General features: G+C 44.3%; 2 protein-coding genes across 3 annotated transcripts in view; one reads left to right on the top strand and one right to left on the bottom strand.

Annotated features, from left to right (window-relative positions):
• The window catches only part of LOC121919807 (protein FAM71C-like), a 1,121,343-nt gene that overhangs the window by 852,110 nt on the left and 251,248 nt on the right, over window positions 1-17,985 (top strand). The window lies entirely within an intron of this gene.
• EFR3B (EFR3 homolog B) overlaps window positions 1-17,985 on the bottom strand; it is a 140,316-nt gene that overhangs the window by 101,853 nt on the left and 20,478 nt on the right. The window contains exon 1 of one of the 2 annotated variants that reach the window (XM_042448696.1): window positions 13,705-13,761. The exons of the other annotated variant lie outside the window; for it this stretch is intronic. Coding sequence (XP_042304630.1) covers window positions 13,705-13,711 — 7 coding nt within the window. The 5' untranslated portion in view covers window positions 13,712-13,761. Of the gene's footprint in view, window positions 1-13,704; window positions 13,762-17,985 lie in introns of those variants that run through there. 2 annotated transcript variants of the gene reach the window in all.

The raw sequence follows: 17,985 nt of genomic DNA, 5'->3' as shown, positions 1-17,985 counted from the left end.
CTACTTTCCACCCCAAAATGGGACACCAAAAGTTTTCGAACATTGTATGGTTTTCAAAGACATTCTCAAAGGAGGAAGAGAACTGTTAAACTTACTCGCTGCACCCAGAAATCTTTCCTGCACAGAAAATGATGTGATCAGGGTGAAAAATTTACATCTGGTTGATTTGTAGAGAAACAGCTTTTCTACACATTTTCTAACATTAAAAAACAAAAACAATGAAAGGTTTCTTCTCTGCAAAAGAACCGAGTGCGAATTTTGTGCAGAATAACTCCTAAACTGCCAAAAGGCCTCGAAAATTTTCAAAGACATCCTCGCAGGGGGAAGAAAATTCTTATTATTACTCGTTGTGCCCTTTGGAATAAGCTTAGCGAAGACTTAAATCCGTACCACGCTCATGCATTAAAATAAAGCATTTGCACATATTGTTGCCAATGACCCACTCTTGCAAAACCCAAAGCTCCCTTCTTTTTCTCTCCCTATTAATGGGGCACACATTGTAAAGTGCTGGGGCATGCCAACTTTATGCCAGGCTGGGCTGATGCCCCTCCTGCATCTTCCATCACCAAACGACCCTATCTGACCATGCAACCTAGCCTTTCCTTCCTTGCCACCCCCTTCCAGTTTTGCAATAGCAGAAAAAGCTTTGAACATTCTCGCTGCTCCAGAGCACATATACATAAACACACTGATAAGGATAAATAATCTCTCCACAACCCACCTGCAGATTTTCTTGCCAGTCAATGAGCCAAGCTGTCTTTCAAATTATTCTGGCTCAGAAAGAGGCGGAGGAAGAAGAGAACTGATGCAAAGCCCCCCAAAACAGGGGAATCTGTTTTGCTATTCCTCCTTCCCCTCTCCTTTCCAGTTCTTTGCTGGATGGTTCTGCATGTCAAAGAGGCGACGAAGAGGATTACATTTCTGGCACCCAGATCCATCTAAGAGACTTCCAGCTTTTCCCACGGATGTGCCATCGCCGCTGTCGGCTTTTGTTGTTTGTTGTTAACTGCCCTCCAGTCGATCTCAACTCATGGCAACCCACTGGATGAGACCTCTCCAAGACCCCCTCTGTCCTCCCCTGCTCTGCTTAATTCCTGCAACCCAATAAAACCCCATAAAACCCAGAGAGACCTCCCTCTCTTCCTCCTTTCCTCCACCTTTCCCAGCATTATGGTCTTTTCCAATGAGTCCTTCATTTCCATGATGTGTCCAAAATACGACAGTCTCAGTTTGGTCAACTTGGCTTCTTCCAGGGAGGTTTCCGTCTTGATCTGCTCTAGGACCCTTCTGTTGGTCCTTTTGGCTGCTTGCTGTCCATGGGTTTCTCAGTGCTCTTCTCCAGCCCCACATAATCTCAAATGAATGGATTTTCTTTCTATCATCTTTCTTAATTGTCCAGCAATAGATATGGTGGCTTGTATGATTCTAACTTTTGTGCTCAATTGTATATCTTTGCATTTTAGGATCTTTTCTAGTTCTTTCATTGCCACCCTCCCCATTCTTAACCTGCTTCTGATTTCCTGACTGCACTCCCCATGGCATTTCTACCAATATTTGATCCCAGATATGGGAACTGTTTTACTGTTTCTATTTCTTCATTGTCTAGATTGAACTTGTGAAGGTCCTTGGTGGTCATTATTTTGGATTTCTTTATGTTCATCTTTAAGCCTGCCTTTGCACTTTCTTCCTTGATCTTCCTTAGCAGTAATTCCAGGTATGGAAGATTTTCTGATAGTATTATGGTGCCATCTTCATTTATCATATTGTTGATCTTCCTCCCTCCTATTTCACTCCTCCTTTTTCTGTGTCCAAGCCTGCTTTTCTTATACGTTCTGCATACATGCTGAACAGAAAGGGTGAAAGGATACAGCCTTGCTTGATTCCTTTGCCATTCTGTTTCTCCAGTGGCCTCTTGTCCTGAGTACAGATTCCTCATCAGGACTATCAGATGCATTGGCACTCCCGTGTCTTTAAGGGCCTTCCATAGCCTTTCATGATCTATGCCATCAAAGGCTTTGCTGTAGTCTATAAAGCACATGCTGATTTTCTTTTGGGACTCCCTGGTGAGCTCCATTATCCATCGTATGTTTGCTATCTGGTCCCTAGTGCCTCTTCCTTTCCTGAATCCTGCTTGGACTTCTGGGATTTCTCTCTCCAAGCCATTGGCTTCTCCATCTTTAAATTGCAACAAACCAGATGATTGGGGAAAGCAAGAGGCTCAATCCTCTTTTAGAAGGGGGCCAATGACCTGCCCCTGAGAAGATTTGGGAGGCATGCTTCCGAATTGCACCAAATCCCACTTTGGCACAGCTGTTTCAAACCAAAGAAAGAGTACCAAATTCAGTGGGTCTTGTGGAAAACAGGTGAGGACACTGTGCCCTAGGGGTCCCCGCTTTTGCAGCCCCTAAACCCCACCTTTACACCCCGTGGGCTCTTTGTAGTTTCTCCAACCTCCTGACCTGCCCTTGCCAAATTACCAGTCGTTTTCCAGCAAATTTTCAGGTGATTTTTTTTAATCGCTAAATTTTCACAAATGACAAAAAAAGATCATTTTCCCAATAATGAATAATAAATATAATAATTAAATAATAGCATCCATAATTTATGGCAATTTTTAGCTTTCTCAAACCACAAGGGCCAGGCCCAAATTTCAAATTTTGATCAAAATTGGAGACAAGAATAGACTCTGCTATTAAGCACAATTAAGCTAGATCTGGTGTTAAAACTCAAGTTTAACCCTTGTTAAAGGCAGCATTAAGACATTAGAACAGAATTGCATTTAGAAACACCACACACGCGCACCACTCTATCTGCTACAATATGCTAAAACTGAATTGCCTCCTTAAATGAAAAGTTATTTATCTGCAGGCAAAAAGACAGCGAGAGAGGCAAACCGACCTCCTGAGGAAGCAAATGCCACAATTTTGGAGATATTTCCCTTGGGCAAGTCACACTCTCTCAGCCTCAGAGGAAAGCAATGTTGGCAAACCTCCTCTGAATGAACCTTGCCAAGAAAATCCCATGATAGGTTTTGCCTTAAAATCCCTGTAAAGTCAGAAACCACTTGACGGCACACGACCAACACAACAAAAATGCGTACTTTATTCCCAGAACCAATTACATCTATTTCCGTTCCAATTCTTACAGGCTGTTGGGGCATGCAAAAATGTTGTCAAATAGCCCAAGTCAAATAAGCATGCTAAATCGAATCATGTTCTATTAGGAGGGCTGGGAATTATTCCAATTCAACATTTTCCAAAATACACACAGAACAAAGGCAGCACAGAAAAAGTAACACAAAATACCTGTTCATGGCTTGCATCCAGTTCACCCACCCACTCCTTTGAAAAAATACTCTTTATATTAGTATCATCATTATCACTATCAGTATTATCATCATTTATTTTAATTGCACCATCCATGTACATAGCACTTTACAAACAGAATAAAAAACTTATAACTATTTCAATATAAATTACTTAAACACAATGCAAAAAAAAATCATGCATGAACACAAAATACATTATTTGCAGGGATATTTGTTCGGACGGTAATTAAAGCATTTAGCATCTCAGTTGTTGAGTTTGTTTGCTTTTAATTCATAGATCCCACCTGCAGAGACCTGACTGTCAATAGAGTCCCAGTGTAAGGAGAACTGAAAGGACAGATATTAAAAATGCTTTCTTATCCAACCCAGACAGAGAATGCACCCATTTTCCTCTATTTGCCAACATTCAAGCTATGGGTGTCACTGGTGGTGCGTTGTTGTGTGCCCTCAGGTCATTTCCAACTTATGGAGACCCTAAGGCAAACCTATCATGGGGCTTTCTTGGCGAGATTTGTTCAGAGCATTCATACTATCAGAGTTGGAAGAGACCCCAAGGGCCCTGATCCAGTCCAACCTCATTCTGCCATGCAGGAACTCTCAATCAAAGCATCCCCATTGACCGATGGCCATCCAGCCTCTGTTTAAAGACCTACAAGGAGGGAGACTCCACCACAATCTCCGAGGAAGGAGTGTGTTCCACTGTCAAACAACCTCTTACTGTCAGGAAGTTCCTCCTAATGTTGAGCTGGAATCTCTGTTCCTGGAGCTTGCATCCATTGCTCCAGATCCTGTTCTCTGGAGCAGCATGGTGAAAGGTCTGGAAACCATGCCCTATGAGGAGCAGTTTACGGAACTAGGAATGTTTAGGCTGGAGAAGAGAAGGTTAAGGATGATGTGATAGCCCTGTTTAACTATTTGAGGGGATGTCACATTGAGGAGAGAGCAAGCTTGTTTTCTGCTGCTGCAAAGACCCAGAGCAATGGATTCAAGCTACAGGAGAAGAGATTCCACCTAAACCAGTGGTTTCCAAATTTGGCCTTCCAGATATTTTTTATTTCATTTCCCAGAATTCCTGACTGTTGGCCAAGTCCAAAACAGCTGGAGGACCCAAATTTAGGAACCGCTGACCTAAGCATTAGGAAGAACGTGTTGACCATAAGAGCTGTTTGACAGTGGAAGATGCTGCTGCCTTGGAAATCTTTGGAGGATTTTAAGCAGATCCATCTGTCTGGATGCTTTTGATGGTGTGTCTTGCATGGCAGAAGGGGTTGGATTGGATGGCCCTTCGAGTCCCTTCCAACCTATGAGTCTAAGACAGCCTGCACAACATTTGGCCAGGGAGGCCACATGTGGCTCGCCAAAGGATTTCGGGTGGCCTGCGAGGACGTGGAACACTTCTTATGCTCCTCTGCTGCTCAGCTTTCTCTTGAGGAAAAGGCCAGGCAGAGGAGGAGAAGGACGGAATTAGTATTAATAATATTATCATTAATTAATAATTATTAATTAATATTTAATTAAAACCTATCTGTGGCACAAAGAAGTTAACCTATTTTAATTGTGGCCCCTTCCTACTGCCAAGTTGCGCAGGTCTGGTCCAAGAGAAGCTGTCCATCCTGGGAGCAAAAGCCAGAAACTGGCACATGCCATCTTTGCCCTAGAGAGGTGAGGAAGGGACAGTTGCAAATCTAATCACCTCGTGCCACACAATTTCAACCCGGGAAGCTGAAGGAGGATGAGCAAGGACAGGCTGGAGAGCTTAAGCCAGCTGTGCCAGCCAGCTGTTTGCCATTAGTGTCCGCATAAAGTGCATGCATTTGACTCTGGGAGGCCACTGGGCTTCCAAACAGGGTCAGGAGGGGATCAAATGCAATCAGGGGAAGTAGGCTGCACTTGTGGGAGCCAAAACAAAAACCCAAAGCACATTAATCCTGGTCTCCAATTCCATCAGGGAACCTAAGAGCAGATGGAGATGCTCTGAGAAGGGTAAGGAGGACGTGGCTGCAATTCACAGTTTGACATCACCCTGAACTGTCATGATTTCCTTTTAGGGGTCCAATCCTAGGATTTGTAGTCTGGTGAGGGTCTTAAAATTCTCTGCACAGCTCTAGTGCATTTAACCCCCCCCTCCCCACTAAACTACAGATCCCAGGCTTCCACAGAGTGGAGTCACCACAGATGAAGTGGAATCAGGTTGCGCCTTCCTTATCCAAAATGCCGGAGACCGAGAAATAGAAAAATCTATTTGAGATTTTTATGGATTTTGGAATATTTCCAAGTGCATTGTCCTGCACCTGCAGCGAACAGGATGGAGGAAGAAGAGCAACACAGTTCTGAGACCTTATCTTGTGGGGCATGATTGCGGGAGTCGGGCTGCATCCCACATCACTGTCTCACAATCCACAAGGGTGCAAAAATACAACTACCGTAACTGATATTGCAGCAACATCCAGATATCCAGCAAAATACAATTGTCCACTTGCAACAGGGAAGTCAGCAGATGGACTTGGAGAAACAATGCAGTGAATTGCACAATTCATTGTGGTTTTAACAACAGGGAAGTGGACAGAGATTTGACAATGCAATATGAGGAGATGGGTCAGATCTTATCATTCATTGATGCAACAGTTTAAGCAGTTTCAGATTCTGAATCGATCCAAAATTTAGGAATCAGGGATGATGATGATAATGATAATAGTGTGCGATGCTCTGGAAGCATCCCTGATTCCACCATCTACTATTATTATTTGCTGCTGTTGTTGTTATTATTATTATTATTATTATTATTGACGCCAGCATAGTATAGTGGTTTTAGCACTGGACTAGGACTCTGGAGACCAGGGCTTAAGTCCTGGCTCTGCCATAAGAACCCATTGGGACTATGGCCAAGTCACACTCTCTCAGCCTCAGAGGATGGCAATGGCAGACCCCCTCTGAAAAAACTTGCCAAAAAAATCCTATGATGGGTTCACCTTAGTATTGGAAACAGCTTGGAAAATACACAACAACAACATTTATAACTATTATTACTATTACCATCATCATCATCTGTTAATACTACTATTATTAAAATAATAATATTTTATTATTAATTATTTAATTATTTAATTATTTAATATCTGAAGAAAGAGGCTCCTCCCTCCCTAACTGTCATCGTTCAGCCTCTGAGGGAGAGAGAAGGTTGGCCCAGTACCATCAGGGGCTAGCCTGAAGGAAGAGGCTCCTCCCTTCCTAACTGTCATCTTTCGGCCTCTGAGGGAGAGAGAAGGCTGGCCCAGCTCCATCAGGGCTAGCCTGAAGAAGGAGGCTCCTCCCTCCCTAACTGTCATCTTTCGGCCTCTGAGGGAGAGAGTAGGCTGGCCCAGTTCCATCAGGGGCTAGCCTGAAGAAAGAGGCTCCTCCCTCCCTAACTGTCATCTTTCGGCCTCTGAGGGAGAGAGAAGGCTGGCCCAGTTCCATCAGGGCTAGCCTGAAGAAGAAGAGCCCTCCCTCCGGTCCATCTGCCTTGGTCCAGGCCTCAGAGGGAGAGAAGAATGCTGGACCTGATTCCCTCTCCCCCTCACCATTCCCTTCTCCTTTTGTGTCGTGTCTTTTAGATTGTAAGCCTGTGGGCAGGGAACTGTCTGTTATCCCCTCTATTGTAAACCGCTCGGATTCCCAGTGATTGGGCGGTATATAAATAAAACCTATTATTATTATTTATTATTATTATTATTATTATTATAGGAATATTGCAAAGCCTCTGTCAAAAAAGACCTTGTAAAAGGTCAAATCCCAGGATTTCCTAGGTTGGATTTACAGCATTTAAAGTGATGTCAAACTGCATTATGTCTACAATGTAGATGCATCCTAAAAGGAAGGCAATGCCAAATCTCCTCTGAAGAAATCTTAAGTTTGAGTGATGGATAGAGTACAGGCTTCTGTGGAGTACAGGCTTCGAATCCCCATCAGCCATGGAAACCCAAGCAAGCCACACTCTCTCAGCCTCATAAGGAAGCAAAGGCAACCCTGAACAATCCTTGCCAAGAAAACCCTGTGAAAAGGTTGCCATAAGTCAGAAATGACCTGATGGCACACAACGACAACATAATGATAAAAAATAGCCACAAAAACAACTCTGTTTGTGAACTGCCTCAGTGCTTCATCAGGAAAGAAGCCAACCTTTTGGGTGTGCAAATGCAAAGCGAATCCTGTTCCACTGCGGTCCATAGAAAAAATCCCAGTCCAGGATTGTCTGTCTGCTGCAAATACAAAAATGTTGCCATGGACTGTTCTAATCCTGGCATTCACACTTTGCATAACCAGCCAAGGATCGAGTATCCCATTACTCAAAATTACTTCGGCTTATTCGCCAGCTGCGCCCATACCTGGCCCAGAGGGACCTTGAAACAGTAGTACACGCTCTGGTAACCTCGAGATTGGACTTCTGCAATGTACTCTACATGGGGCAACCCTTATACCAAACCCGGAAGCTACAAATGGTGCAGAATATGGCAGCCAGGCTGGTCACTGGCATCTCCAGGGCCAGCCATATAACACCTGTGCTGAAAGATCTCCATTGGCTGCCCATCCGCTTCCGGGCTCAATATAAGGTGTTGGTAATTACCTATAAAGCCCTAAATGACTTGGGCCCAGGATTTCTGAAGGACCGCCTCTCCCCGTATATTCCGTCCCACACCCTCAGAACATCTGGGCAGCAATTACTGAAGGTGCCTGGGGCCAGGCTCACCTCCACTACGAGGAGGACATTCTCCATCGCCGCCCCGGCCCTTTGGAACACGCTGCCCACTGAGCTCCGCTCGGCTACCTCCCTGGCCCAATTCAGAAAGGATCTAAAGACCTTTCTATTCCAGCAGGCATTCCCCGCTTAAAATCCTGTGGGCCTCCCTCCTCTCCTGTGGCAAAGAGGATGGGCTAATGGGGCTTTTAGTCTGTTTAATTTTTGTAATGTATATGTAATTTTTGATTTTATTGTATTGTATTGAATTGTTTTTATCTGTTGTTGTAAGCTGCCCTGATCTTGGGAAGGAGCGGGATATAAATAAAAATTTTATTTATTTATTTATTTTATTTAAAAGAACAAGAGATGCCCAGGAAGGGGATGGCAGGGAAGCAATGCCAAGTTCCCCATCCCTCCCTGTTTCATGTGCTCACATGCAGACTACTCTAAACACACACATTATAAAATGAAGGCCTCGAGGGGCTCCAAATCCCTCCTGGATTTGCAAATCCCACCCCAAGCAAAGTAAGCCAGCAAGATGCAACAAAACAGCTGGTGCATGCGAGAGCCAGACCGCAATAGCGCAACCGCAGGGGAGCACAGAGACCATGGCATTTCTGGAGTAGATATAAGCAACACATGGCTCCGTCCTGGAGAGGGGAGGAGACAAAGACCACCAAAATCATATCCTCACAGGGTCTCCCTCAACTGGCGTGGGGCTGACGCAAGCGCTTGGATAAATGGCACATTTTCAAAATGCAAGCTCTTGGATGAATTGTTCCAGGCGTAGACTTAAAACATGCGCTTAGCCCATTGATGTTCAACTAACACCAGCTCTCTCCACCCCTAAATTACTATATTATCATATTGTATTGTATTATATTATTATTATTCTGCATAGCTCTATGTTTTGTTCCCATGCACCTGAGGAGGTGGGCTTGGGTCTGTAAGGGTTTGGGCTACCGGCTTCTCTCTTTCGGTTGGTTTCTAGGATGCTGCAAGAGCCTTTTGCATAACTATTTTCCAGACTGACACAGCTATGTCTCTGCAATATATTTCCCTAGCTAATGATTTTTGAAACTGCAAATTTTCAAAGTGCAAGCTCTTGGATGAATTGTTCCAGGCATAGACTTAAACTGGCACTTAGCCCATTGATGACACGGCTATGTCTCTGAAATATATTTCCCTCGTTAATTCAGTTCAGTTATTAAAGCAAAAAAGAGACAAGCCTTGTGAGTCTTAATAATATCATTAAGCGAATTTGGAAAACAGGAACCCTTTTGCTATAGACAGGAATTGATTTTATGGCCATAATATTTTGTAGGGAACATTACAAATATAGCCTCCCAGTTGTTGTTGTTGTTGTTGTTATTATTATTATTATTATTATTATGCACTGTCAGTTTCATTTATGGATTTATATAAGATCTCGCATATTACTTAAAACTATGTCTTCACCTTGTCCATCTAAAATATCAAATGCATAAACAGATGTTAGTCTCAAAGGTGCTGCAAGATCTCTTTGCCTAGCGATTTTCCAGAATGAAACAGCTATGTCTCTAAATATTTTTCCTTAGTTAATTCAGTTCAGTTATTAAAGCAAAAAGCTTATAAAAATGAGCCATCTTTTGCTATACACAAGAAGTGTTTTTATGGCCATATTATTTTGTGGGGAAGGTTGCAAATATAACCTCCCACCAAATATGAGGATGAGGATGAGGATGATGTACTGTCAGCTTCATTTATGGATTTATACAAAGTCTTGCATATTACTTAAAACCATTTCTTCACTTTGTCCATCTAAATCAAAGCATTAACAGGTTAGACTCAAAGGTGCTGCAAGATCCCTTTGCATAATAGTAATGCAAATTAATATATTTTTGATATATCAATATATCCGTTGATTTTTTTTATTTTTCCTTGGATGATTTATTACAAAGGTGCAACAAGATTGCTTTGCATGTGGTTACTTTTAGTTATTCTTAATAGTCATTAATTCTCAACTTCTAAAATCATTTATTACGCCTCCGCACCCCAAAGAACAAATTGCCGTACTGAAAAACGATCTATTCTGGATGAGTATAGAGGGAGTTATTCTTTCTCAAAGGGTTATTTTGGGATATCGTGATGGAGAGAGTACAGTATTCAAAAATGCTGCCACACTGAATTTTTTATTGAAAGAGCAGGAATTGGAGATTGTGAGCAAAATCTATCAAGAACAATAAGCAATAAAAAGTAGTCTCTCCCTGCCCAGAGGAGCCTACAGTCCAAATGTTCAAATGGAAAACAAGAATTTTCTTCAAATTGTTCTACTTGGAGGGTTGCTTTGCAGAGTTGCCTGAAGTCAGGAGGGGAGGCATGTGGAGCTTCATGGAATAAAGAGTTGGAGGTTCCCCAAGAGGCCATATAGTCCAAGGTCCAAGCCCCTTCTGCCATGCAGGAACACACCGTCAAAGCATTTGCAGTAGATGGGATATCACACTTTCTGTGGCAGCATCTTCCACTGTCAAACAGCTCTTACCATCAGGAATGCTGAGCTGGAATCTCTTTTCCTGTGGTTTGCATCCAATGCTTTGTGTCCTAGTCTCTGGAGCAACAGAAAAAAAGCTTGCTCCATCCTCAATATGATACTCCCCTATATACTTAAACAGGGCTTTCATATCACCTCTTAACCTTCTCTTCTACAGACTAAACATCCCCAGCTCCCTAAGTATCTCCTCATAGGGCTTCATGGTTTCCAGACCTTTGGACACATGGCTCCAGTTTCTCAATGTCCTTTTTGAATTGTGGTGCCCAGAACTGGACACAATATTCCAGGTGGGGCCTGACCAAAGCAGAATACAGTGGCACTATTACTTCTCTTGGTCTAGACACTATACTTTTATTGATGTACACTGCTCCCTCGGGTTACGAAATTAATTCGTTCCGCGGCCGCTTTCGTAACCCGAAAAGCCTTCGTAAGCCGAATTGCCATAGGCGCTAATGGGGAAAAGCCGCGTTTCGTGCGAAAAAGCGCCGAAAAGCACCAAAAATTTTCTTCGTAACCCGAAAAAACATTCGTAACCCGGAACAATTATTTCCAATGGGATTTTTTCGTATCCCGGAAATTTCGTAACCTGGGTATTTCGTATCCCGAGGTACCACTGTAGCCTAAAATTGCATTGGCCTTTTTAGCTGCCGCATCACACTGTTGACTCATGTTCAGCTTGTGGTCTATTAGATCCCTTTCACACATATAAGTCTCTTGTTCAGCCAGGTGTCCCCCATAATCCTATATCTGTGCTTTTCATTTTTCTGCCCTAAGTGCAGTACCTTACATTTCTCCGTGTTGAAATTCATTTTGTTAGGTGTGGCCCAGCTTTCTAGTCTATTCAGGTCATTTTGAATTTTGCTCCTGTCCTCTGGAGTATTAGCTACTCCTCCTAATTTGGTGTCATCTGCAAATTTGATCATCATGCCCTCTATTCCTCCATCCAAGTCATTGATAAAGTCGTTGAATAGCACTGGGCCCAGGACAGAGCCCCAATGGACACCCCACTGATCACTTCTCTCCAGGATGAAAAGGAGCCATTGCTGAGCACCCTTTGGCTTCAGCTAATCAACCAATTGCATAGCTACCTAATGGTTGTATTGTCTAGGCCACATTTTACCAGCTTGTTTGCAAGAATCTTATGGTCGGCTTTCTAAAACCAAGATATGCTACTTGCACAGCATTCCCTTCATCTGTCAAAGAGATAAGATTAGCTTAATTTCTCAGTGCACCCTGAATCCAGGAGTCACATACTGTACCTACAGATAAGAACGCAGACCAAATTTACAAAAGCTTATACTGCAAGCTCCTCTTACTCAGTTTGTCTCAAAGGTGCAGCTATGAGATCCTTTATATACCTTCAGATAAGGTTAAAAGAACCTTAGCCAAGACTACGTGAAGACCTAAACGCTCGGGGTCTCTAAGGGTGCATCTACACTGTAGAAATAAAGCAGTTTGACACCACTTGAACTGCCAGGGCTCCATCCTACAAAATTCTGGGATTAGTAGTTTTGCAAGGCACCAGGACTCTTTGGTAGAGAAGGCTAAAAACCTTGCAAAATTGCAAATCTTGGGTTCTATAGGATGGAGCTTCAGCACTTAAAGTGGTGTCAAACTGCATTATTTCTAGAGTGCAGATGTACCTCAGGACTCTGGGAGACCAGGATTCGAATTCCCCCTTGACTGTGCAAACCCAGACACTGGCTTGGTGCAAGTCACACTCTCTCAGCCTCAGAAGAAGGCAAAGGCAAAGCCCCTCTTAACAAATCTTGCCAAGAAGACCCCAAATGATAGGGTTAGCTTTGAACAAACATACTGATGACAACCTTCTTTACGTTTTGCACTGCTGTGCAAGTACACTGAAAGTAACCCAAGTCAATGGAAATGGAACTGAAACAAAACTACAATCTTATCCATTCTTTAAGAAACGCTGACGCCGAGGGTTTCTTTTAATGCTGCTGCAGGAAAGCGTGCATACGATTGCGCATCCAGGCAAAATGAACAGAGAGCCAACAGCATTGCAGAAGTAGCCTCTGCATATCCAAGCATCCCAAGCCCCAATTACAAACCCACCACTAAGTGGGAATTCCCCTTTAAAATACTCCAGAGAGGACAAATAAATGGGAATAACCCACCCAAGGAGAGCCAAGGGAAGCTCCAAGCAGCTAGTCCCCATTGAGGAAGGCGCCAAAGATACCCCTTTATACTTCCAAACAGGGGGGTGGCTGGTCCCAAGACCCCAAATGCAAACCCACCAGGAAGCAGGATTCCTTTGAAAACACCCCAGGAAGAAAAATATGGAGGACACCCATCAAAGAGAGGAAGCATCAGCAAACAAAGGCTCCTAGGAGCTAGTCCCCATTGAGGAAGGTGCAAAAGATGCCCATCTATTCAAACAGGTGAGTGGCTGGTGCCAAGCCCCAATTGACAACCCAACAACAAGTGGGATTCCTTTGAAAGTACCCCAAGAAGAGCTATCCTTTGGAAAGATACTTGGATCCCTGCTTTATCCACTGGTGCAGTGGTTCCCAACCTTCCTAATGCACTTTAATACAGTTCCTCATGTTGTGGTGACCCAAACCCATGAAATTATTTTCGTTGCTACTTCATAACTGTAATTAAATAGATGTGTATAGATATAGATATAGATAGATATAGAGGCTATTGAGGAAGGTGCAAAAGATGCTTCTATATCTATCTATATCTATATCTATACACATCTATACAGGTATATTCTATATCTATTTATAACTATACACACACACACACACTATATCTATCTATATCTATAAAGAGCCAAGTGGTTGGTCCCAAACCTCAATGAAAGCACCCCAGGGAGCCATAATGTCAATAACCCACCCAAGGATGGCACCCAAAGGCTCCAAGCACCTAATCCCGATTGAGGAAGGTGCAGAAGATGCCTCAGGATCCAAAGAGACTAGGAGTGCCTGGTCCCAAGCCCCAATTTTAAGAGGGATTCCCTTGAAAATGTCCCAGGGAGGTAAAGATGGGGGAAGACCCATCCAAGGAGAGCAATCATAGGCTCCAAGGAGCCAGTCCCCATTGAGGAAGGTGCAAAAAAAGCCCCCATTGCATTGCATTGCATTGCATTGCACTGCACTGCCTTACCGTACATGGCGCAGCTCCTGCTCGGCGGCGGCGGCGGCGGCGGCGGCGGCTGCTTCTGCGGCGCCTCCAGCTTTCATTCAGCCGCAGCGGACCCGCCCATAGTGGGCGGGGTTTCCCGGGCAATGAATGGAGTGGGAGGAGCCCAGCCAGGCAGAGGAGGAAGAGGAGGCTGCTGCTGGCGCTGCTTCTGCGCATGTGCGGCAGGGATGAAAGAGGACACAGGGGCGGTGCGTTGTCTGGCCGCGCCCCCCAAGGGGCGTGGCCAATAGATTCTGGTCCTCCTCCTTAGGGGTGGGGTTTGAGACAGGGCAATTAACATAGGGTTGTGATATGGGTCTGGGTTCAAGTTCTGCCCCCCTCCCTTGTTTAGTGGTTCCTGGTGAGGCTGAGAGAGTGGCACTCCCCATCACCACCAGCAAGCAGGCCTCCCTGGCAGGGCTGTTGTTGCTGTGCCAGGGAAGGGTGAAGCCATTCTTCCCCCTGCCACCCTCAATTTTATATATGTAATATTATATATATTTAAATAATTCTTGTATTTTATATTATACACACATTTATATTATATATATTTAAATTATATGTTTCTGTCTGTGGAGAAAGGGAGATCAGGGCCATCAGGATGCCTATCAAGCAAGGAAATCACATTTTAAAATCCACTCCCTTCCCTCTTTCAAAACTTGCATCTTCCTTTCCTTCCCCCCCCCAACCTCCCCACACCTTTCATCCAAATATGTGTGTGTGTGTGTGTGTGTGTGTGTGTGTGGAGAAAAGGTGGGGAGATCAGGGTGACCTGGATGCCTAGCCAGCAATGAAGTCGAATTTCAAAAGTCACTCTCTGCCCTGAGGAGTTTTCACTCTGCAGTCCTACCTGGCAGGGTTGTTGTGCCAGGGAAAGGGAAGCCGTCCTCCTCCCACCCCCTTCATTCTCATGGAGGACATTAGGGAGGACCTACTCTGGATCAATGCTGGAGAACCTTGGAATCCTAAAAGAGTTGGAAGGGATCCCTGGGGACCATCTCTGCTTCAACCCACTTCCCTGGCAGGAAACCCAGACCTGAAACATCCCTGAGCATCCCTCCCAGAAATGACTGGAAGGTACACAACAGCAGCAACAACAACAACAACAACAGACAGTGATGCCCAGACTTTGGTCCTGCAAATGTTTTGGACTTCAGCTCCCAGAATTCACCAATCTGGGAGCTGAAGCCCAAAATCCTTAAGAGGATGAAAGTTTGGGAATGATGTGACATGGACCAATGACTTAGGGATCTGGGGATGTTTAGCCTGGAGAAGAGAAGGTTAAGAGGTGATATGAGAGCCCTCTTTAAGTATTTGAAGAGATGCCATATTGAGGAGGAAGCAAGCTTGTTTTCTGCTGCTCCAGAGAACAGGACCAGGAACGATGGATGCAAGCTGCAGCAAAAGAGATTCCAGCTCAACATTAGGAGGAACTTCCTGACAGCAAGAGCTGCTGGAATGTGGAATATTTTGGTGGAGTCTCCTTCTTTGGAAGCTTTTAAACAGAGGCTGGATAGCCATCTGTCTCAGGGAATGCTTTGGTTGTGAGTTCCTGCATGGCAGAAGGGGGTCGGACTGGGTGGCCCTTCTTGGGGTCTCTTCCAACTCTAGGATTCTATGATTTCAAATCTCACGAAAAAAGATTCCAGCTCAATGTGAGGAAGAATTTCTTGACTGTAAGCCATTCGAGGGTGGAAAGGATTCCCTCCGAGGCGAGGGTGCCGGACTCCCCTTTTCTGGAGGTCTTAGGCTGGAGTCCTTTAGTTGTGTATTCCTGCATGGCAGAATGGGGTTGGAGTAGATCATAGAATCATAAACCGGGAAGAGACCCCAAGGCCCAACCAGTCCAACCCCCTTCTGCCATGCAGGAACTCCCAATCAAAGCATCCCCTGTGACAGATGGCCATCCAGCCTCTGCTTAAAGACCCTTCACCATTTTGGTTGCCCTCCTTTGGACATGCTCCAATTTGTCAATTTGTTTTGAATTGTGGTGTCCATCCCTGAGACCTCTTTCCAGATCTAAGGTTCGAGGATTCCTGCCTGATCTGTAACTAACCCCTTAACCTTCTTTCTCATCCGTAATATAGTATTTGGCCCAAGTGATCTCTGCTGGATTGTGTCTCCTGCTAAAGTGGAAGAAGCAAAGGATGGGAGGAAGAGAGCAAGAGTGAGGTGAGCCATTGCTCCAGTTTTAGGAAGAAGAAGGGAGGCAAGAGCGGAGGAGGGAACCTGTTTGGCTCAAATTAAACAGCCCCCAAAGAAGGGAGGGAGGGAGGGAGGAGTAGGAGCAGCACAGAGCTATTTTTATACCTGTTTTGAAAGAACAAGATCTGCTCTGGATGTTTCAGAAGCAGCAGCCAAAGATGCCAAGCTCCAGGTGGCCAGAAAAAGCAAGAAGAGGAAATAGTTTTTTGTGGGTTTTTCGGGCTCTGTGGCCATGTTGGAGAAGAGTTTCTTCCTGACGTTTCGCCAGCATCTGTGGCCGGCATCTTCAGAGAATACTGCTTGGCTGGAAAGGAGTTGGGTATATATACTGTGTGCCTGGAAATGCAGGAGTGATTTGCATGTGGATTGTTCTGTTGCTAATGGCAGGCCTTGGGCTGGGAGGCTAATGCAAAAGAGGATGAGTGTCTGCTTGATTCATGCTCTTTGTCTGCTGGGAATCCCCTGACCCTGGGAGATTTCTCATTTGCATTGGTTGAGTTTTCTGAAAGATAGCGAGATGAAGACTCAACAAATGCAAATGAGAAATCTCCCAGGGTCAGGGGCTTCCCAGCAGAGAATGAGCAGGAAGCAAGCAGACACTCATCCTCCTTTGCAGACCTTCCCACCCTGAGGCCTGCCATTAGCAACACAACAATCCACATGCAAATCACTCCTGCCTTCCCAGGGTCACATAGGATATACATACCCCACTCCAGGCAAGCATTCTCTGAAGATGCCAGCAGCCACAGATGCTGCTGGCGAAACATCAGGAAGAAACTCTCCTAGAACATGGCCACAGAGCCTGAAAAACCCACAAAAAACTATGGATGCCGGCCATGAAAGCCTTCAACTTCACAAGAATGGGAAAGTTGTTAAAAGGGAGGGCAGGGTGCAGGGTGTAGAGGGGGGAAGGGGAAGGAAGGAAGAGAAAAGGTTGAAAGGAAGATGCAAGTTTGCAAGGGAGGGAGGGAGGGATGAAGGGAGGAGAAAAAGAGAGAGAGAGAGAGAATGAATGGAAGATGAAAGTTAGGAAGGAGGGAAGATGCAAGTCTGGAAGGGAGAGAGGAGGAAAAGGAAGGAAGGAAGGAAGGAAGGAAAGAAAGAAAGGGTTGAAAGGAAGATGCAAGTTTACAAGGAGGGAGGGAGGGACGGAGGGAGGGAGGAAAGAAAGAAAGAAAGAAAGAAAGATACAAGTTGGGAAGGAAGATGCAAATCTTGAAGGGAGAGAGGAGGAAAAGAAGGAAGGAAGGAAACATTTATGTTTTGTATATATACCTTATATACACAGCTCCAAGGAAAGTTTTTACACAATCTTTTTAAAAAAAATAATTGTGTGCGTAAAACAAAGTTTGTGTATACATTGAACCATCGGAGAGCAAAAGTGTCACAATCCCAGAAACCCATGTGGAAAATGTGGAATTTTGGAATATTTCAGATTTCAGAATCCTGGATAAAGAATCCGCTGGAGAAGGAGGTGGAAAAGTCATTCCTGGATGCATTTTGATAGAAACCACCAAACGGTCCTCAGGAGGTTTAAAATGTATTTGTTGACTTCTGCTTCCCTAACCTAGTTCTTTCATTTCAAATGTGTGAAGACAGTACCAAATCTTCTGTTAAAGAAGGAATGCCTGAGTATGCATCCACTTTGTTAGCTATGTGCCTCGATAGCTCTTTATGCCCTTGGGATTTGCCTGATCCAAAGCCATCCCTATTGGTGGCACTCACTTGTGGCACTCACTTGTGGCAGTGGGTTCCACAATTTTAACTCAATGCTGGATTGAAGAGATGCTTACGTAGAATCATAGGGCTCATTCCCGCTTACATTTAAACTGGTTTGTGGTTCACCTTCGCTCTGATTCCAAAAGGTCTGTCGTTCCCACTATGGAAGTGGATCTTTTCATTATCCCTTTGAAATAGCTTCTTTGTTGGCACAATTGTCATCCCCACTAGTTTGTGCCGCTTCAAAATGAATGTCAATCATTTGCATGTCATCAGTGATGTATGGGAACTATATATATATATATATATATATATATATATATATATATATATATATAT

The sequence above is a fragment of the Sceloporus undulatus genome, chromosome 1, assembly GCF_019175285.1.
Source record: "Sceloporus undulatus isolate JIND9_A2432 ecotype Alabama chromosome 1, SceUnd_v1.1, whole genome shotgun sequence".
NCBI lineage: Eukaryota > Metazoa > Chordata > Lepidosauria > Squamata > Phrynosomatidae > Sceloporus > Sceloporus undulatus.
This window is presented reverse-complemented; position numbering and strand designations above follow the sequence as displayed.